Source organism: Dunckerocampus dactyliophorus, chromosome 3 (assembly GCF_027744805.1).
Source record: "Dunckerocampus dactyliophorus isolate RoL2022-P2 chromosome 3, RoL_Ddac_1.1, whole genome shotgun sequence".
In the NCBI taxonomy this organism is placed as follows: Eukaryota; Metazoa; Chordata; class Actinopteri; order Syngnathiformes; family Syngnathidae; genus Dunckerocampus; species Dunckerocampus dactyliophorus.
The window spans coordinates 16,030,214-16,053,030 of record NC_072821.1 but is presented as its reverse complement, the minus strand read 5'-3'; the positions used below and the strand labels follow the sequence as shown (position 1 = coordinate 16,053,030).

The following is a 22,817-nucleotide window of genomic DNA, read 5'->3' as shown; positions in this document are numbered from 1 at the left end:
CAAGTTCCAACAGTGCAGTTGTTTAAAACAAACGACACATTGTGCGTTTCCCATGTGGACCTGGGCCCGGCCCAGTCCTGTCACATGCACCGCAGCCTCCACGGTGTCTCTGCCTCTGGCAGCAACTCTATGTGAACTAGAACTGGGTCATCTCTCCTTCTACTTTCCCTCCCTCCTGCTTAGTCTCTACTGCAAATGTATGCGATCGATTGACTAGTCCTTCTTACCAACCACAAGAGGAAATTAATACATATATACGTATATACCCCCTTGGGCCTTCAGTGGGGGCTTGAGCTACCCAAACCACCTCTTAATACCACCACTATAACGTCACAATTATACATACCATCATTACTATACAAATTTACAATATAATAATGTGGCATTACAGAATTGGGATGAATACCGTTATGACAAACCCAGTCAACCCTATATTTTCGACTACATCGTCTCCAAACAACTCCAAACGACAAACCTCTACACTACAACATTTGAAGCTGTTCAGAATGAAAAACTTCAAAAAAATTAAATACAATACATCACATTCACCACTCACTCAGCACTGGTCTGGAAGACGTCCAGTGGAAGTGGCAATTAAACAGTTTCCCACTTTTATATTTATAAACTCACTTATTTGGTCATATAACAGGCACAGAACGATAAACAAATTCATGTGTCCCTTCTTTTTTCATGTTGGCAAAGGTTCCTCGATTAGGTGCTGTGCTGTTCATGTAATGATGCATTAAAGGGCACTGTTAGCTTTAAGTCTTAGCGAACAGGATTTCAGACACCAACCAATCAGAGGACAGAGAAATGCTGATGTCACTGTGGCCAGCTAGCTGGCTTTGTATGGTGAATCTAAAATCTGTTTTTTAAAATATCAGCCACATTGCTAATAGTTTGTATGCAACATGGGCCAGCAGTACAGATTCTGATGGCCCTGGGTAGATTAGATTGATGTAGATGCTAAAAACAGATAGAGGAAAAGGCTTCTTGAGACGTCATCTGTACTTCTGTGTAGAAGGTGTCGGACGTTTCGCTCCTCATCCGAAGAGCTTCGTCAGCAAACTAATAAGTGCTGGTAGCTTAGGCCTTAAATACAGTAAGAGTGGGCGGAATTGGTGTGCCAACACCCTCCTCCTATTGGTTTGTTACACTAAGCCTGGGCGGAGCAGTGGTATAATCCTATCCTGTTATTCACACCTACGATAAAAGGGAAGTGTCGCTCCCTGAATTGGGTATGAACGACTCTGATACTGGCTTGTTAGCATCTATTGTTCTGGCTCGGCCCTGCCTTCACCTCATTTGCAAGACTAAGAGCTGTGGGTTTTGGTCTCAGTAACCTGCTGAACACAGGGTCCAAATTAAACCTCAAACCACCATTCCGATTCAATGATGGGTTCTGTTGTTTGACAAAAATAGCTTCCTTTACTCCTCTTTCAAACCATCTGTTTTCTTTGGCCAAAATCTTAACCTCGCTGTCCTGAAAAGAGTGATTGGTAGCTTTCAGGTGTAGATGTACTGCTGATTGAGGACCACTAGCATTGTCCCTGCGATGTTGATAAAGCCTTTTTTGGAGCATTTGCTTAGTTTCCCCAATGTAGTGCTCTTTGCATTCCTCATCTTTACAGTGGATGGAATAGACCACATTGCTCTGTTTCTGGTTTGGAGCCTTGTCTTTAGGATGCACTAATTTTTGTCTCAGGGTATTTACTGGTTTGAAATAGGTAGGAATTTTGTGTTGCCATAAGATCCTCTGGAGTTTTTCGGAGACCCCCGCTACATAAGGGACTACCACTCCTCTCCTTTTTGCTTCTGTGGGCTTTTGGGTTTCTTTCCCTACTCTCTTCTTTTGACATTTGTTAAAAGCCCACCGTGGGTACCCACAGGTTGAGAGCGCTCTCTGGACATGTTGTGTCTCCTTTTTCTTTCCCTCAGCACTAGTTGGTATTTGTTCCGCTCTATGTTGGAGGGTCCTAATAACCCCTAGTTTATGTTGTAGTGGATGGTTTGATTCAAAAAGCAGGTATTGGTCAGTGTGTGTGGCCTTTCTAAAGACCTCTGTAAGTAGCTGTCTGTCCTTTCCTATAATTACCTTGCAGTCTAAGAAGGCTAGTTGGTTTTCTTTAGTGTCCTCGCGAGTAAATTTGATATTGGTGTCCACCGCATTGATGTGATCTGTGAAAGACTGAATTTCTTGTTTTTTGATTATGACAAAGGTGTCATCCACGTATCTAAACCAGTGCCTTGGTTTTGTCCCTGAGAAGGATGTGAGAGCCTGTTTCTCCATCTCTTCCATGTACAGATTCGCCACTATGGGTGAGACTGGTGAGCCCATAGCACAACCATGAATTTGTCTGTAGAATTTCCCTCTAAACTGAAAATATGTGGTGTTAAGGCAAATTTCCAGTAATTGGCAGATGTGGTCAGCACTAAGTTTTGTTCTCCGATGCAGAGTTGAGTCCTCGAGCAGTCTCTTCCTCACCACCGAGACTGCTGCTGAGGTGGGGACAGATGTGAAAAGTGAAGTCACATCATAAGACACCAAAGTTTCCTCTGGCTCCAATCTGAGGTCTTTGATGCTCGCCACAAACCCTTTTGTGTTCTCTATATGATGATCAGTGTTGCCTACCAATGGGGATAAGACTGTTTTTACATATTTCGCTACATTGTACGTGGTAGAGTCAATGCTACAGACAATGGGTCTGAGGGGAAACCCTTCCTTGTGGATTTTTGGAAGGCCATAGATACATGGTGTAGCCTCCCCAGGGTATAACCTATGATACATCTGTCTGTCAATTAGTTCTTCCTTCTCTAACTTTTGGAGACAGTGTATGATTTCTTTCTTATACCTACTGGATGGGTCCCTTTTAAGTTGCTCATATGTGTTGGCATCACTAATTAGACTTGTTATTTTTTCTTCGTAGTCCAATGTGTTGAGAACCACTGTGCATCTGCCCTTATCAGCTGGTAAGATGGTGATGCTGTCATCTTTCTGCAGAGCCGCTAATGCTTTCCTCTCACCTAACGTGATATTGGACGGTGGTGGTTTGGCACTACTGAGAAGGGCCGATATTCTCAGACGAAGGTCCCCTGCCTCTGTTCTAGAAAGGTTATTGTTCCTGATGGCCGATTCAGCTGCTGTGATATAGTCTACTGTGGGTATCGTTTTAGGAGTCACTGAGAAGTTGAGACCCTTGGTTAATACTGCCTTCTCTGTCTCCGAGAGGCTTCTGTCTGACAGATTTTTGATCCAATTTTCTTTAGTATTGGTCTGATTGGTCTACCCAATTCAGGGAGCGACACTTCCCTTTTATCGTAGGTGTGAATAACAGGATAGGATTATACCACTGCTCCGCCCAGGCTTAGTGTAACAAACCAATAGGAGGAGGGTGTTGGCACACCAATTCCGCCCACTCTTACTGTATTTAAGGCCTAAGCTACCAGCACTTATTAGTTTGCTGACGAAGCTCTTCGGATGAGGAGCGAAACGTCCGACACCTTCTACACAGAAGTACAGATGACGTCTCAAGAAGCCTTTTCCTCGATGGACAACTCCTGTACGACTGAGAGCCTACACAGACGTAAAAACAGATAGAACAAAAAAAAAATTTAACATACACATAGCAGTGCAGACAAGAGACACAGTATGAAAAGATAATGGACTGCTGGGGAAGTAATCAGAATACTATATTACAAACAACTCTTAGTATGTTACAGTGCAGTTAGACACCACTGCAAACCACAACCACAATAAAAAAACATGTCTGACAATCAGATCCACTCAAGGAACTGGTTTGTGTTTATCAAGACCAAACTGACACACAAAATTTGGACTTTTCAATCAAAGATGATCTGTCTCATATGTCCATGTATCATTCCTTTTACATGCGATGACATAGAGTACATACAATACTTCACCCTCGTGTTGCAAGATTTTTTACACTACAGTCATTACAGTATAATAACAACGAAGGACACTTGGTGTAATGATCCCATTACACCATTTATGTGAAATATTGTCCTTATAGTGATCATAGTGTTCACAGTTATACATGTTACTATACTGTATTGTTGCATATCTATATAATTCAAGAAGGGGCACCATGTGTTATATTGACCAGAGCAGGGGAGATATTGTTATTGTTGTTGCAAGTGTTACGTGGGCAGTAAAGGCACAAATGTTTAGTGAATTAATGTAAAATACTAATGTACTTCTGAGATAAACAGGGAGAGGCTGAAAGTGGTGGGGAAAGTGGTGGTGTCATTTCATCTGTCCTCTCACTGTCTCTCTATGAACTGTGAGCAGCTGGGGGATCCACCCATAGCCTGTTCAGCTGGGAGTGCTCGCACGTGTCCACACACACACACGCACGTACGCACACACACACACGCACACAGTCGGAGCTAATGTCCCGACCAGCTCATCTATAGTCTAGCCAACAATGATCTCAAAACAGACCAAAACTTAGAAGAATGTTGCTCTCTTTGCTTCACTGCTCTACTTTCGGAAAATCATTCACAGCTATTCGGAAAATCGCTCACATACTCTCCGTGCAGTTTCAGTAAACATGCACCGTGATGTGGAAGTGGAGGGTTAATTTCTAACTCAAGGCAAGCTATTTAATGTCTACACCAGTTCCAGATACTTTGGAACACAATAGAAACGTCCGCCTCCCCGAGGACTGGTGCGTTTATGCACAACAACAACCTCGCCAGGCAGGAAGTGGCTCTAAAAAGTTCCCTGGATTAACTCCAAGTTGCACAAAAACATATGAACAACTATTCCATCGCCACTCTTCCTAAATCTGATTTTACTCGCACATCATAATATGATATGTGCTCGATTTGTTGCACATACACATACACATGCACCAACAATATGAGCACTTTCACAGCGGAATAGAGGGGTGTCCAAAGGCCAGCCCGCAGCCCAACTGCAGGACACACAGCTCATTTTTTTTTATCGGCCTTTGGTATGTTCTAAAAGTAAAATTTTTCATGGCCCACATAAGAACATTACGAAGGAGGAATACCCATCCATCCATTCCTTTTCTATGCCACTTATCCTTATTAGCCTATCCCAGCTGACTTTGGGCGAGAGGCGGGGTACATCCTGGACTGGTCTCCAGCCAATCGCAGGGCACATATAGACAAACAATCATTCACATTCATATTCATACGGACATTCATATGGACAATTTGGAGTCGCCAAATAACCTAACATGCGTGCTTTTAGAATGTGGGAGGAAACCGGAGTACACAAACATGCTTTATTCAAAAACATGCAAACACCACACAGAGACACCGAGATTCGAACCCAGGTCTTGCCAATCTCCTAACTGTGTGGCCCACATGCTAACCACTTTTCCACCGTGTGGCCCAAGGAGGACTACAGCTACACTTAAACGGAAAAAATTTAACAGTGGTTCTTAACAATTTTCTGTCTTACCCCCCTGAGGCGACAGACATTTTTAAAATCTCCCCCCTGAATTGAAATACTATTGGGACTATTGAGAATCATATTTATTTATGTATCAGTACAAACCACTGTATAAGTTGCTGGCACCAACATCGTTAGTAAAGACACTAACAGACCATTTCAGCTTTTTTTCGTGACTTGATGCCTTGTTATTTTTGTTTAATTTTATTTCTGCAATGAGCCACAAGTCAATAAGGGCAGGAGTGAGCACGTGATGTGACGTGTTAGCCCAAATGGCTGTCAATTTCAGATTTAACAACTCAGACATATTTTACAGGGTGACTGATTGAAGCAAAAAGACCGGTAGGAAGATACCGTACGTAAAAGGTAGCGACATCCCATTTTCTCATGGCTTCTTCCAAAGATGTTTGGATGTTTCACCTTACAACAATACTTACACTGTCCCTGCTGCTCTCAGGTCAAGGAAAGGGGGTTCTTTGATTTGGCTTGGTTACCATGACAACGTATCCTGGGCTCCATCAGTGCTTTTCCACTCGTAAATGCCTCCGAGCACCCTAGTGCGCTGACAACTGTATGTGTGATTGCGTGCAACACTGTAGTTATCATACAACAGTTAGCATGCAGAAATATAGTGGCAAAAAATAATACATTCATTTTATCAAGTGTGTGTGTATGTTAGCAAGGCTGTATGTATTTGGCATGCAAACATATAACTAATTTGCCCTTTTGGACATCAAATCTGTAGCTTCTTAGGTCTTGTCCACACGGGAACGCTCCTAGGATTATTATTTTTTTGCCGGGTTGAAAAAAAATTGTGTCTACACAGTGTCGCAATAGTAACTAGTCACATCCAGATGTGAATGGATCACTGGGTGAAAACGATGTAATACATAAGGCACACCTACATGTGGTGCTGTAAACAAACACACAGACAGAACCACGTGGCACCAAACTATAGAAGAAGAAAGAACGAATGTGCATAAAGTCGGTCGTCTTCCCCTTTCCAAGGCTTGTCTAGATTGACGAGGAAGTGGATTTACTTCTGTAAATATTTTTGGAGTATAAGACATAAAAAGATAATCGGTAATTGAGGTGAGTCATGTCAGTCGAAGTGTTCCAATGTTATGTTGGCTTGTTGGTAACGGTCACTCCCGGTCACATGACAGCGAGGGGGCGGTGACGTCATCGTTTTCAGAAAGTAGTGCTTTGCTTGTCTCCATGGCAACGACAAGCTGGGGTTATCAGATTTTCCCACTTTGGAAGCTGTTTTAAAACAAATACCGTTTCAGGGCACCCAGAACGCTATTGCCGTGTGGATGAAAGGCTGAAACGATATAATACTTTCGACCTGAAAACGTTCCCACGTGAACAGCCCCTTAGCTTCCTTCGTCACTAGAGAACGATGGTAATTAAAGAGAGAAGTGGAGCGTTATTGCAGCTGGAAATATTTGATGTGTTACATCAGTCACTTTTATTGCAAATGTTGACCCAAAATTGGAGGCGAAGGCCTTTACACCCTCTGAACGAGTCGCTCCGCTATGTGAGAAGCACTGAGTTAACTGGAGACTATAAATTCTACATAGGTGTGAACGTGAGTGTGAATAGTGTCTATATATGGCCTGTGCTTGACTAATGACCAGTCCAGGGTGTACATCGCCTCTCAAAGTCAGCTGAGATAGGTTCCAGTTAACCTGTGACCCTGAATGTGTTAAAAAAAATAATGAATGGATGAATACATAAATAAACAAAAGGTGAAGTTTAACAAAGTACGCCCTACACCCTGCAGTCCATGCAGACAAAGTTTGGACAACCGTGATTTAATGAATCCCAAATTTCCTGTTTTTAATATTTTGACTCCCTCATGTAGCTAGTGTGATAGAGTGTGGTTCTATGCCACTGCAAACTACAACCACAAGAATCAAGTATTAATATAATATATAATATATCAACAAGTTGCTATACAACTCTCATAGCATAGGATCTCATTTGTGCAAGTGTAGTTATTCTTGTGGACAGTTGGTGTGTGTTATGTACACTTTAGCTGGCCAATCAGCTGGCCACTTGAACACACACAAAGACACACACTTGGGTATCTACCCACTGAGGTTCGTACTGGCCTGGAACAGACAGAAGCAATCCAGTGAGGCATTTAAGCACATCACTGTCATTTTAAGCCCACTTTGTGTTCCTCACGTGCCGCCTCATTTCAGCTCACGCTCTCGCCACAAACCCGATGGATCTCAAATGCTTGGTAACGCTTCACTTCACTGAATGAGAGCAAGAAGCTCTCTGCATGCAATCTTCTGCCTTATGGACGTTTGTGGCCGAGCCCACATTCCAGCCAAAATGACATTTAGAAGCAACAAAGAAAACATTGATGAGGTACCAGCCTGCATTTTTGGACCAGTGAGTGGCCAAGCTGGTTAGCAGGCAGCTGATGTGTTCACATCACAAGACAAAGTTTTCACGTCCCAAGCTGACTACAGCTGATGTTCGGGTAACGTGTGTGGAGTTGTGTGCCTGCTAATACGATAAAATCTAGTTGTAATGGGACGCAGCTCTGTCCCAAGCATTCAAATGCAAGTGTTCACGGTTGTGTGTACACATGTACTTCATTCAGTCATCAAGGAAATTCCTGTGAAAGTGACTTAGATGTAGCCAAAACACAAACTTGTGGTCTGTTCTTGTCTCGGTCAAGACAAAACACAACATGAACTCATTGGAAATATAACATGGATAAGTCAAAATGGGAAATTTATTTCAGCTTTATGACAGATTAATGTTCGGTCTATAAAAAAGTCAGAGCACATCTTTTTGGTCCAAGCAACTCTCAATAGGCTAATTATACTAGAAACTTTAAAGGCTGAAAAACATAATTTAAACAAATTTTTGGGAAACTGAACCAAGGCAGGTTCGGTTTGCCGACTAAATTTCCGAAATAACAACCCCGATTCCAAATAGCTGACGTTGTCATGGAGACATCACTACGCAAGTGCAAATGGACCAGCAGTCTCATTTCACTCGATGAAACAAACCACAAAACACAAATATGTTACTCATAAACCAGCTCACAGGCAATGTTCCACAAGAGCCACATTTAATATCAAATTATTGTTTATCAAATCAAAGTTGAGGTTACATCCACAACTAAACACAGTATGTTTTGAATTTGTGCTTAGCATGCTAGCTTGTTAGCAAAACCCGCAGTGGCACAGTATCCTGCTACAACCAAAACTTGACTTAATAAATCAAGCCACTTGTCTTCCTGGTAGCCTGTGTATTAGACCGACCTTCTGCACTCATAGACTTTCCTTCCATTAGCTTTGTGATATTTGATATAAAATACAAGATATGACTAGGGTTGTACATTTCTTTGTGATACAGATTCAATAAGCATTCAATAAGCATTCAAAAACAATTTATTTTAAAAACAATTAAATTCAATTCCATTTGATACGATTCTACGGTTACACTTGTTGATGTAGACATTAATCTTACATAGGGATGAGCGAGTACACCACTATCTGTATCTGTATCTGTACCTGTATCTGTATCTGTATCTGTTCACCCATCTAAATGATCCGTACCCATATCTGTACTCGGAGTGGGCGGGGCATAAACTATAAGTGGGCTTGGTTTAACTGGAAATGCATGGGGCTTAAATGGGTACATTATTTTAAGTCTGAAATTGACATGGATTGATCAGAAGTTGCTATATTAATTTATTACTCAGCTATATGTGTACCGTGTATGTGTGTAAATGATCTGTACGTCTTTATTATTTCATTATTTTTTAATGATCTGTGTGAAGTTGGTGATTCATGCAAACATCCAGTGATGGCAAACAGGGAAATAATCTGTCAGCTTTGTTCACTGTATTTTTCTCAAAAGCACTGCGTTCGGTACAACGAGCAAAGTTTTCCAACTGACTTTATATCACCAGTCAAATTAGAAGCAAGCAGACAGAAAAAAAAACCGGCAGTGACTGACCCCTGAGCCGTATACAGATGTCTTGTGAAATGCACCACGCACGTTACGAAACAAGTTTAAGATTGCAACGTACATACTGCAACGTATTGAGAGGGGTGTAATATTTTACCACACTATGATAGCCATCAAGGCAGAATGTTTGATGCGGTTCTTGTGCAGGTGTACCTAATGTTGTGGCCAGTCAATGCAGGCTACTGTTACCACTGTCTGTGTACTGCCAACTGAACATGAAAAAAAATCTTATATTGTAAGTAGCACGCCTGTTTTATGATGCTTTCATGGAATAAGGCAAAAATACATTTCAAGGAAAAAAGCGGTCACGCTATCCATATTGAGTTACATAAGTGACTGACACAACACAAGCCTGCACAGCGCCGTCTTGTCAAATTCACCGCATACTTTTTGAAACAAGTTTACCAAGTAACTTTAGATGCAAACCGGAATAGAGGAGTGGGCAGTGGGCAACACCACACGAGCCATTTTCAACTTGCCAATATACTGTGTACGTGAATGAGGCGCCGATCAAATCCTTTGTGGCTCCAGCCTGCACAGTCTGTCTCGGGAGGGGCGGTCGCTGTGTGTGAGTGAATACATAATGAGGATTTTCTTTCATCATGATTACGGATAATGATGAGTTGTACTCGTTTCATGCTCAGATTCGGCAAAAATGCATTATCCGTAACTGATACTCGTTTATAACGGCTCATCCCTAATCTTTCATTACAAAATAAAGACGCCAATTCTCTAAAAGTAGCATTTTTCCAGTATTTTCAAATGTGTAAGAGCGCATCATATTCCCAAGCATGCTGGCAAGTTGACCATGTTGGTTGATTGTGTTGGTACAGAACTCGATGTTTGAAAGACACCACGTTAAAATCATTGAAATCGTTTACCTGCATTTGGGCATATTTTTTATTTTGATACTTCTGCTTTCATATGATTTTGTAGTGGGAGTACTGTGTTCGGTTCTGAGCTGTGATTCAAGGGTTGGGCTATAGGGGGCTATAGCAGTGGCGGGCGATGAATTTTGTTCCTGGGCCTTCAGTGGATCCACCTCTTAATACTACTGTCGCATTCAATCAAACCATCCAAAATATACAAAAATGGAATATAACAATGCATGGCATTACAAAACGGGGGATGAATACCATTATTACTACAGCAAGAAACCCAGTTAACCCTATCTTTGAATATATCGTCTCTAAACAACTCTAAACCTCTACACTGCAACATTATTTGGAGACGTTCAGAATCAATACATGGCAAAAACATAACTCAACAAAAATCTCCAGAGTATGCGCCTTAAAGGCTGTAAGACCAGTTGTACCTCTCGTAAGCACTGGTTTGGAAGTGGCAAACAAACCCTTTCATCGGCTGAGACAAGTTAGCTAGCTTCGGAGTTGGTCCACCTCTCCTTATGTCTAGCTTTTCAGGTAAAGTTGACCTTAAATATGGATTTTTAAGGATGTCCAACATCAAATCGCTATAGATTCTTCTTTTTCTGTGGCTTATTGCCGGTTGGCAAGCAATTTTGGTGTGTTTTACGGCCACCTTTTGCTTGTCAAACTTTTCTTTGCTCTGATCCACCAATCGGAGGATGGAAAAAGTCAGACATTACTGTACGCCTAATGGCTGGCCCTGCGAGGATATTCTGAAATCTGATTGGTTAAAGGGGAGCTATTATACTAATTTTCGAGCCTTTGATTGAGTTCTGGACTCTGCACCTCTTCCCGCAGCGTTTCCTGCCTCCCACCCAAACGGTCTGTGTAATTTACTCCACCCTCCTCCAGGTACACCTCTCACAGAACCCACTCCGCTGTGATTGGTCACACTCCCAAGCACTCCTGAGGACTTCTGGACAGCTGCCGAACCCCTTTTGTCCGATTACTTACACAAAATAAACAGAGGACACTGATAAATTGCTCTCCTGACCCTTCAACACAACAAAGTAACGTTGGAAAGGCGTCAGACTTCAATAACAGTTTGGCGGACAGTCAAGCTTCGTATTGGCCCATGTTCACAAAACAGTCCCGTGTGAAGTGCCATTTACAGATGACCATATTTTTCTCTTGCTGGCCGGGAATCAGCAACTCTAAACACTTCTGCCTGACGCTCGCCTCTTTAGGCACACCCGAACAAACATTTCCTGGGAGCCATACGTGCTAGCATGGTAAACAGAGCAGAGCGAACCAGAGCGGGGAGAGGGCAGGCCTACAGCGTTTGCCTGGGCATACCCATATAAAGAAGTCCAAGTTGCACTGACGTCAATGGAACTCAGTGTTAAAAAAGCCGTCCAAAACTGCATTCAGGGGTCACTTCCAAATGCACAAACCTGATTATCTGGCGCGTTGGCATCGTTTAACATGAGAATACAACATTGTAAAAACATTTATGAGTCAAAAAAGCATAATAGGTCCCCTTCAAATAAACAGACCCATTGCTAATAGTTGAAGTGACATCTGGTCAGCACTCCTAACTCTGAAGGTCCTAGGCAGATTACGTTGACATGGCACCACAGTGAAGCTGAATTCTACTTGGACAAAAAAAAATCTAACATACACATACACATACAGTACATACACGTAACGGAAGCAGTGCATCCAAGAGACACACTAGGCAGTGAAAATCATAGACTGTTGGTAATACATTAATACAGTTTCATGGAACAAATACTAGAATTTAAGTTGTAAATGTAGCGCAGTACTTATAATAGCCAGCAGAGAAGGCCTTGCTGGCCTTGACTGCCTGCCACTGGGGGGCAGAGGTGTTTGCCTGCAAGTTAGAGCCAGCCAAAGAGCGAAGAAGAGTTGTCAAGCCGCATTAGTCGCATTGAAATGTGGAGTGTGTCTTTTGTTAAGGTGTACTACTACCATTCAAAGTCTAACTTGTGCACAGTCATCCTGCCACATCGTCATTCCACCGACATCATCATTTTTCATACTCTTTTTCATACTCTTATCTAACAGCTGCTGCGGTAATTTAATTCTACTCTATGTCGACTACAGTGACAATTAAGCTTTCATACATACGGCAAGCTAAAAAAACTTAAAAATGGGTGTTGAATCCAGGTTAACACTGCCATGCTTTCATTTAGAAGTAGTTGTGGCATGCTGCTTAGCGATAACGAGGAAGTTGACAACACTACAACACATGTCATCGTACAGTATACAGTCTTCCCTCACTACATCGCGGTTCTAATTTCGCGGTTTCACTCTATCATGGTTTTTCAAACATACATTACAATACAGCCTATTAGTAAAAAAAAAAAAAAAAGAAAGAAAAATGCATCTTTAAGCTAATTTTACATATTTTTTGCCTAAATTAAGCATTTTCAATCATAAAAAAGGCTAAATGAACTAAAATACAAATACAAGCAATTAAAAAGCTGCATTTAAATTGTGAATGTAGTTTTCTAGATTGGTCACTAGGTGTCAGTAATTGAGACAAGCAGCAGACTTGATCAGCGGAACAACAGGCTTTTATTGCAGGTTAAAATTGTCTCACAGAAGAAAATAATAATCAGAATCATAATAATAAGACGGGCTACTGTTGTGGCCGTAATCCAGCTAAAACTCAACTCTGAACCGCCAACATCACTTCCTGTCCACACGTCTGGAACGCATTTACAGCAGTTTCTCTGATTATATCCACTGTATTGGTTAATGCGAATGTAAAGGTGACTATATGGGTGTTATTTCATGTCTGGAGGGCTTTAATAATGTTTAAAAAATGCATTTAGAAGATAGAAAAAGGGTTTTCTGTGCCATAACTACAAAATATTCAGTTTATAAAGACGGAATCCTGCTTTGTGGATAATTCACTTATTACAGTTGGGTCTGGAACCAATTAACAATAAGTTGCTTAGAGCATTGCTGTTTTCATGTGAGGTATGATGCACATGCAAGATAAACAACAAAAACAATTGTGTGTGTAAAGACCGCCACATTTGAGAAATAATAACATTGTCCCATCCATCATCTGAGTCACACCAACTTTGAGGCCAAGCTTGCACACAAGAAAGGAATAAAAAAAGCAAAGTCACATGTGTTACAGTGTGCTTCAGCAGATAAGGCTGCAGGCTTAAAGAAAACAGAGGAACGATTTTTCGCCACACACATCTAACGGGCTCTTAAAAAAGAGTGGACTAATTAGGAGCTCTGCTGACAATCCAAATATTAGCTTTACAAGGCCACCACTTTGACCTCTACCGGTCATCACCACAACAGACCTACAGCGCGTCAACTCTCACACGTTTCACTCTTGGGATGTTGCACAGACTTGTGTACTTTGGAGCATTCACAACCACAAGAGGTTGGGAGGGCTTCAGTTAACAGAGAACACACTTTTACAAAGACATTGCAATCCCCAGAGCCTCACTGCACAGCACATGTCGAAATTGATGGTAACCGCTGGGTGAATCTTGTCAGACTATGGTTGTGCAATAAACCGCATTTGGTGGCACAAATAACCAGAAAGTTGCAGAAGATGACTGCTATTCAGCAACCAGCCATATTGGAAACCAGTCCATCGATTTGGAGTGAAGGAAGTAGACGACGATGTAAAAAAGCAATTTGTTGGTCATTACCTCTCTCACACTGAGCCCCGGTGAAGCCATAGGTGCACACACATCTGTTGGGAGCCACACATCTTCCTCCGTTAAGGCAGCCATTTTCACATACCGCTGGTAGACAGAAAGACACAACGGTTAGGTTTTGCTGGTAAAATCAACGTTCTCATCCACTTAGGGCATTGTGCCTTGATTTTCGTGTTAGGGATGTTAGCTTAGAGGATATTTAGAGATCCAGGATAACATTCAAAACTAAATGATAGCTAATACTTTAGTTTTCAGTGTTTCTAGTGGCTTTGAACACATACTAAAGTGTCATTGTCATTGTCAAGTGTGTATACTAGTAGATTCAAAGTCCCCTATTATGCAAAATTGACTTTTTAATGATGTTGTAATAGTCATCATGTGTGTCCCTGGAGTCTGTCAATGATCACCAAACGTGAGAAAAATCTATTATCTCCTTCACTTGTTTGCTCCACTTTTTAGCCAGAGTTTTGCAGACTCATGATGTTATGAAGGAAAAAAACTCCTTCCTCATGAACTTGATAATGTTTTGCCCTGCCCCTAGCTAGATGAGCCTGCCACATATATTCACCCACCACTTTATGAAGGACAGTCTTGTGAAAATACCTACTGTATACTGCTATATTAACAGATAATAATAATAAGATATGTAACAAAAATATAATATATATAATTAAATAAATATAATATTTTATAATTGACCATAACCGGATGAAAATTCAGCCTTTACAGCGGTCACTAAAAATACCATACATGGTCTTAGACGACATTGTCCTATGTATTCAAATAAAGTGGATGAAATGAGTGAACTTCTGGTGCGCTAACTCATTGGTACAATTCAGAAAAACTGACATTCATTTGCCGAAATTCAACAAGAAGATACTCTTTTTTTGGTCCCATGTTGAGAGTTCAATTATGACCTGTGTTTTAGTACCAAAAAAATGTTAGTGCTGCTGAACGAGGTAAACAAATGATTACAAATCTCAGCCAGCTGTTGGAAAGTAACATTATCTTTGCGTTATGATATCCTCCATACTTGTTTTCCTACTTCTAAGAAATTCTGGGAAAATCCAAGCTATAAAAAAAAAAACATTATTTTCTTTCAGATGTTGTAACACTTACGTTGACCACAGTGGTTTCCAACATAGCCTTTCTGACAGAGGCAGCTGTCCTCAGCACATGTCCCCCCGTTCATGCATCGAATGTTACAGTGCTGGACTGTTGGCAGAACGACACAAAAACAGAACTGTAACATAAGTAAAATATAGTCTGGGCCACAGTTTTTTCGAGATTCTGATATATTTTCCTTGAAATTTATGGCGTATAAACAGAGGAGTACATTGGATTAAAGGGATGTGAGTGGCAAGAAAGAAACATGTTGACTGTGGATCTTTTCCAACACACACAAACCCACATCAGACTTAGGCACACAACAGCTCGCAAGATTATTGTGATTGGTACAGACTAGATCACGTCAACGAGTCCTGGGTATACCCAAATTCCTGCCCAAAGTCAGCTGGAATAGACCACAACCCACATGTAAAAAATGAATGAACATTTCCATTTTCCTGAATGCCTCATGGATTAACGCATGTATCCTCCGTCTTTTAATTTTCTGTATTATTTATACAGTTCCGGGTCACAGCAAACTACACACTGGATTGGTCACCAGAGATTCACAGGGTGGTTCTGAATGGAGCACTAAGTGGGAATGAATCCCAACACCAGCTGCACAAATAGGCAGTGATGCGTTTCATTGTCTAAGAGTTTTAGCTGAAGGTTAGATTTTTAATCAGTTAAGTACATAAAGTCGCGCCATTGGATGGCATATGTGATCTATATTGTCAAATGAAACTCACGCCTCCAAAACAACATTATGTCTTTCGCATCACATACGATGGTAGGACTTTTGTTTCTATGGCAGAAGTTTTACCAATCTGACATTTTGCTAACCATCGCCTGGTCTTATGTTGACATCCTATCCGTTGTTTTGGTGTGTTGGTGTGGTCGGCGTCCACACTTGCTCACTCAGACCTAAAGAGAGTTGGACCGACACCTATATCTCAGGTGGCTGCATCGCCAGAGCAAACGAACTGTACAAGCAGAGCAAAAGAACTAGAGTTTCTTGTTAACCGCAAGAAAAATGAGAAGTGTGAACGCACCCTTCAGCACCTTAATGAAAGCCATTAAGCTGGTTATAGTGGCTTCTATCGCGTAAAGTTAGGAAAGGGGAGGAGCTGTTAACCCACCAGACTTGGATCCGCAGGACGTGGCGATCTGGCCAGTGGGACAGGTGCACATGTTGGGCCTGGAGCAGAAACCATCTCCACAAGAACTGCGGCAGATTGCTGCAAAGAGTAAGTAGAGTGACACACCTTAACGATGTTCCATTTTATGGAGTCTTCATGGTGCGTGAGAGTGAATTGAAATGATGCCTCTGCTGCCTGGTTTTGAATTTCAGTTGCACATGGTGTAGCTTTAACTATGGTCTAAACCTCATTATGAACTCTCCACCCTAATAATTCAAAATCTCAATGTGGATACAGTACAAATAGGGCCAAATGTTCTTTTTACCCTAATCATAGTCAAGTTATAGCAGACCACATGGGGCCAAGACATTCTCTTTTTTGACGTGCACTGCCATAAAAGTCCTCTTGTCAGTGTTTTTAGTTGCTGCAGGCTATTTTTCGCTCTGTCGGCTCTCTTTCCCACAGCCTGTTGTTGGCTTTGCTGCATGGGCTCAGCTCTGGTCAGGTAGAGTCCAGCCGCTGACCCTTACTCCCTGAACCCCACTGCTAAACAATGTCATTAGAGCCGTGACAGGCATCCTGGCAGCCGGCCGGCCCGCCAGACTGCAATCATATGAGGCTACAGGCTCTCAGACCTTCCTGTCGACTGAGGGAGCGAGGGGGGAAAAGAAGGGGTGGCTGAGAAAGAGAACAGAAACTATAAAAAGAAACATCCCAAAGAATGCCGGTGTAAATGAACCAGAATTAAAAATTTCCACTTGCTTGAGGTCATCTTGTCTGCTTGCGCATGATTGAGAGCATTTGTATTTAATGTATCAACATCATTATCCACTCTTCACTGCAATGCCAGTCCAATTAATTAAGCAAATAAGTGGAGAGCTTAAGCACACCATCCTGGTTGGTGTCAATACAATACAACAGGCATGATTGCTTATAGTGTCAGGAGTCAAAGCAAATAGAGATATGACTCTGTAGGCCAACTGTATTATGATGTATGTCGAACTGACTTATTATGGATGATACTTACGGACAATGCACTGATTTCCTCCAGTCAGAGTCTTCCAGCCAGGGCAGCAGTAAGCGTTGTTCCTTGAGCCGCACACATTGGGTCTGTGTAGACATGACATTAGAAACTCATGGCTCACTGTCAATCATGCAACCATGTTTGGGAAAGTGGGTGTTCAAAATGAAAATGAATGAAAAATGACTGTCTTGATGCAAATGAGTCAAAATGGAGTGCACTACTTGGGTGCAACCAGCAGAGGAGCTGTCAGTTCAGTCTCAACTAGTTTGTGATGTAAAGAAGAGGATGATGTTTGCTATGGGAAGTTGAACTATACCCACAAGGACCTACACTGCGACACAACTCCTTCCAGCGTCAGTTTTCTGTGTAGTTAAACACTGGCATGGAAACAGGAGTTCCGAACATTCGGAGAGAGAGCCACCCATCCCATTAATAGTAATATTGAAAAGATAATATTTAATCGTACATTTTCCGAATAGATCCCCCACTATTCGCAGGGGTTACATTCTGAGCCCTCCGCCCAAATAACGGGGGTAACACGCACAAGTACAAGTCTTATTTATGTCCTAAATTGATTCGTTTTTGTTATTATGTTTCATATATTGGGTAATATGAGTGTAAAGGTGACTACAGGGGTGTTATTTCATGTCTAGAGGGATTGAATAATGTCAGAAACCATATTTAGAAGGTCGTTAACAAGTTTTCTATGCTCTAACTACAAAAGTATTTCTTTTATAAAGAAGGAATCCTACTTCACGGAAATTAAGTTATCACGGGCAGGTCTGGAACCAATTAATCACAATAAACGAGGGATTACTCTTTTGTTTTGTATGTATATTCATGTGTAAGCTTTTATTTCAATACCCGCATAGTCCACATGGTGCAATTGTATCTTGTGTTCCACATGTGTTATTTTTAAGGTAGACGTTTGGGTTGGGAGTGCCACAGTGTGCTGCCTTTTACTGCAGTTACATGCTATGCTCACATTATGTAATTCATTACTACATATTGATAAAAAAAAAAAAAAATCACCAAGCTAGGGTAAATGACATGGGTGTTGTACCAAATGACGGCCTAATTATGGAGATTAAAAGCACTAAAGGGTGGATTTTCACACAAATAAAAAAAATTATGTTTTGATAAAAAATCCATGAATTTCACAAATGCTGAATTGCAAATATACGGGGACCCACAACATATACTCAGAGCCACGGTCTAGCCGTTAGCGTGGCTGTCTGGCTACTGCGCTTCCATCTCCTGTGGAGCTGCCTCCATCACCATCATCATACGCAGCTAGCGGAGGTCCGCGGCTCCACTGTGCTGCAGGGCTGGATCGTCCCAGCTAGCAGTCTGAAATGATTTAGGTATTCCTCCAATGCGTCTACATAATCCACATTCCACACTGCAAGTTTTGAGGCCATATTGTAACAAAATGTATTTTATAATCACTTTATCATCACGTATTTATTAGAGCTGTCAAATGATTAACACTTTTAATCAGATTAATCACAGTTTAAAAATTAATTAATCATGATTAATCACCATTAGCAACTATGTCCGCAATACGCCCATTTTTACTGTATTTGATTAACAGAAAGATAAATGACAGGACAGGATTATATATACATGTGTACGTATGTATTAACAGCTCCAACTGAACACAATATGTCTTTAATAGTAGCAGAACATATGAATCACACTTTAAATCGTGTTATTATGAGCAAGGAGGGGTTGCGTTCAAACACATCATGTAATTTAAGCTAACTTTACTTGTTTTCAGTGTATTTTCCAGCATACGTACTGTAAATGTACCAAATTGTACATCTGAATTAAGAGTTACAAAGTGAGTGATAAGAATATGCACTAATGTTTTTCTTTATATTCCTATTTATTTACACACACACACACACACGTATTTTAAAGCCGGTTTTATGATGTTCGGAGTATCCCTGAATGCATCTTGCGTTCTTGTAATGAGAATGAGGAAGTGTCGCTCCCAGGCTGAATGGACTGGAGACGTGTGTGTGTTGGAGATACATACAGTATATGGTGTTGGAATTGTACTGCTGTTGATGTGTTCAGGTCAGAATAAAGTTATAAAAGAGCGTCAGACTCTGTGTGACTGTGTGGGGACGTTCCACTGTGCTTCCGTCCGCCGTCATAACAGAGGCGTGCTTGCTCTGGTGCTCATGCGTTAATTACAAAAAAAAATGTAACGTAATTAATGAAATACGTTAGTTACTGCCATAACGCGTTATTTTTGACAGCCCTAGTATTTATACATTTTCATACATTTTTGGGTGTTTTCTGCAAAACAATGGCTTATTGTCAGAGATGATTATTTGGGTTTTATTTATCAGTTTATTATTTTGGGGGTTTCCCATAAATTAAAAAAATAAGCTTTTTTCATTCCCAGGTGCAAATAGGAGGGGATCCACTATAATAATAAGAATGCAATGAAAGTGTTGTACTTTACTTTCCAAGTATTTCAAAGAAGTCTGTTCAATTTAAAGTCAGTTTTATATGCATAGTGAGATTATTCAACTATCCATAGACCCTTTCCTTTTTGTCTGCTAACGGAAGCTCTGATACTTTACTAAATCGGAATGGTATTTTTTTCCCCAAGAAACAACTCCAATGAAAATGTAGCTAGCCACCACGTCTGTTAAAATTAGGTCAGTTGTTGAAAACAGGCAACATGCTTGTGATGATGGGATTTGTGACAATATAAAGCAGCTGCTGTAACAAAATATAGTAAGAACCACTAAAGCGGAATTCCCCTAACCAGATTTTTGGAGAAAAATACACCACCGAAGCTGCACAAATCTTACAAGAACCGAGCTCAGGAACAATCTAAAAATTGTGGTGCAGTGGTGCCCTGTCCTAAGGAACTAACATACGCCCCATTCATGCTCAATTAGGTTTCCAAAATAATAGAAACAACTTCATATGATATGGTGCACTTCTACTACACAATGAGCATAACCACAATAACAAGCATATGGTTAAACGAAAACCTCTTTGTCAGTGTAAATGAAAACCTCTGTAAAAGCAGCTCTTATCGCATTAGAGTCAAGTGTTCTGTGGCCGGTGTTGTATCATGAGACAAACTGGCAATAAAACCTTTTCAAAGCTGCATATGAGTTATAAAAAAAATCCTACCCACCTATGTAAACATTTCCTATTGATGTCACTGCCTGAGCCATCCTGCCCCCTACAGGCGTGCCTGAGGCTTACATATGTGAGAATTGAATCTGTGTTGACCTGAAGGTCACTGGATGTAACTCCAACCAGATCCATGAGGTAATCATGAGGATGTCAGAAACATTCTTCTGGTGGTAAGTCAGCGTGACACAGCACGAAGCCTCTTCCTGAGCCCAGATGTTCACATAAATGAACTTAAAGCATGTCAAATAAAAATGTCTACTGTGTGACCTTCATCAGCTGTTTGCTGTCATCACCGCACACAGATGTTGTCTTTTTTTTTAGTGTGCCTTCCTTGCTTTTATTCTCTCTCAAGCGCACGCATGCACACACAAAAAACATACTAACACTCCAGCAGAGACCCACTGTGTGCAGCTGCAGATGTGATTTATCCATTTTTTTTTTCTTTTTTGGCTAGAAAGAGGATTAGGTTGTTTCTCTCTCTCCTTCTCCCTCTCTCCTTCTCTGCCACAGCCACACACGACCAATGGCCTCCTTTGTTTGGATGTAATTTATTATTGCAGGCAGCAGGAATGCGATCTCCTTGCCAGTATTTAATTGCTAAGCTTTGCTCCAAACTTCCCCATCACAGACAATCTTACTCATCTCGGGCAGCCTTGCATTGTTGATATTATTAAAACATGCACACACATATTCCCTGACCTTCAGGGCTCATAAAGCACCACAAAGTGTTCACCAAGAGACACCTGCATGTGACAGCGATGCAGAAAGATGCTCTTTTCAGAGAAGGCATGTGATTGTGTATAGAAGAAGAAGAGACAGGGGAAGTAAAATCAAAGCTCCGCATATGGGTCTAATGGCTAAGGGATTATCATAGTCACATTACCCTCTGAGAACGTCTGTCACTCCCCTCCTTTTGGCTCTGCTGGTTCTTGAGTCAGTGGGTTTCACCTCTCCGGTGTCCACAACCTCTCCAGTGTCTCCGAGCAGGACGCAGAGGGACATCTGAGGCACCAGAACCAGAACCAGTAGCAGAAGCCGTCCTGCTCCACACTTAATGTCCTGCATGTCCAGTCTTCAAGTGTGCAATGTCCTTAAATAGATGTCCAGCGCTCTGCTGTAGAACTTGCACAGTCAGGAGTCAAAGCTGCAGAAAACACAAGGGAGAAGTGGAAAAAAGAAGCAAAAGATCGTTTAAGGGCAAAACAATTCCGCTGCACACTGAAGACATTTGGTGTGACTTGATTTGTCCTACTTTAAAGCTGTCTTAAAATATGTGTTTGTGTTTTTTTTTAAAAAAGAGGCACAATTACCTTGTCTCCTGAGGAGGAGATTCGCCTCACACCCAGCAGAGGAGATTTTCACGCTCACTTGCAAGTATACAACTTTAGAGAGACCAGTGAAAGCATCGATGAGCGTCTATGAATAGACGCGCACGGTCACGCGTGGAGTGGGCCGGTGCGTGTCCAGCTGCGTGTGGATCCAGGACAGATCATTTAGAGGAGCTGATGCATTCCACAGGAGGAGGACAGGGAGAAAAACTCACCGAGGTTCTCCCTCACTGCTCAGCTCTTTCCTCATCCCTTGCTTTGCTCAACTTTCCAAAAAAAAAAAAAAACCCCTCCCCACTAGACACACCACTCCATCCACACCCACCTCTCCTGCTCTCGCGATGCAGCAAATGTCAGCGCAAAAATGCACAAAGATTAAAGATTAAAGTCTTTACTATCTTTGCTATTTACGTTCACAAAGCGCACGGTGAAACCCGGAAGTGCTGATAAAGCACTTTTAGAAAGTAAAAGTTAACAGACGTCGTTTGAAAAAGTGCACCTGCTCTGCAAATAGTGAAATAAATCACTTTAAAAGTTGAAAAATTTGCAATAATGATGAATAATTGTGCTTATAATTGCAATATCTTCCACTCAGCCACAATATTAGGTACACTTGTACTAGCCAATATGAGTTGCACCCCAGACAATTCTCAGTTGTGATTGACGCTATCAGAGAGGTATCAAATAAATAAACAAGTTGTGTTATTTGTTGGGTCATTTTGATTATATTTATATTAGATTTTATATGGAAAGACCGTAAAAAAATGTTTTCGCATAGTATCTTACAAAAGTGAGTACCTCACCTTTGCCAGCTATATCGACAATAATGGATGTTTGTTGAGTCATTTTCAGTGGCTAGTAAATCTACAGTATACAAGTTGTACCCAGACTACTCCAAAGTATGGAATATTCAAGTTTAATTTCTGTGGCATTGTCCTTTGAAAGAATACTGTAATAGAAATGGTTGATGACATGAGAGGAGTGCACTCACTTTTGTGGGACACACTAATCATTTGGTATTAAT

General features: G+C 41.3%; 1 protein-coding gene across 1 annotated transcript in view; it reads right to left on the bottom strand.

Annotated features, from left to right (window-relative positions):
- fbn1 (fibrillin 1) overlaps positions 1–22,048 on the bottom strand; it is a 67,969-nt gene extending 45,921 nt beyond the window's left edge. Inside the window, exons 1-7 of the mRNA XM_054770468.1 lie at positions 22,009–22,048; positions 21,776–21,932; positions 21,349–21,609; positions 17,301–17,383; positions 16,274–16,372; positions 15,147–15,242; positions 14,019–14,114 (exon numbers count right to left, since the gene is read on the bottom strand). Of these exons, the coding sequence (XP_054626443.1) occupies positions 14,019–14,114; positions 15,147–15,242; positions 16,274–16,372; positions 17,301–17,383; positions 21,349–21,530 (556 nt within the window). The 5' untranslated portion in view covers positions 21,531–21,609; positions 21,776–21,932; positions 22,009–22,048. The remainder of the gene's footprint in view (positions 1–14,018; positions 14,115–15,146; positions 15,243–16,273; positions 16,373–17,300; positions 17,384–21,348; positions 21,610–21,775; positions 21,933–22,008) is intronic.
- Positions 22,049–22,817: the final 769 nt, after the last annotated feature.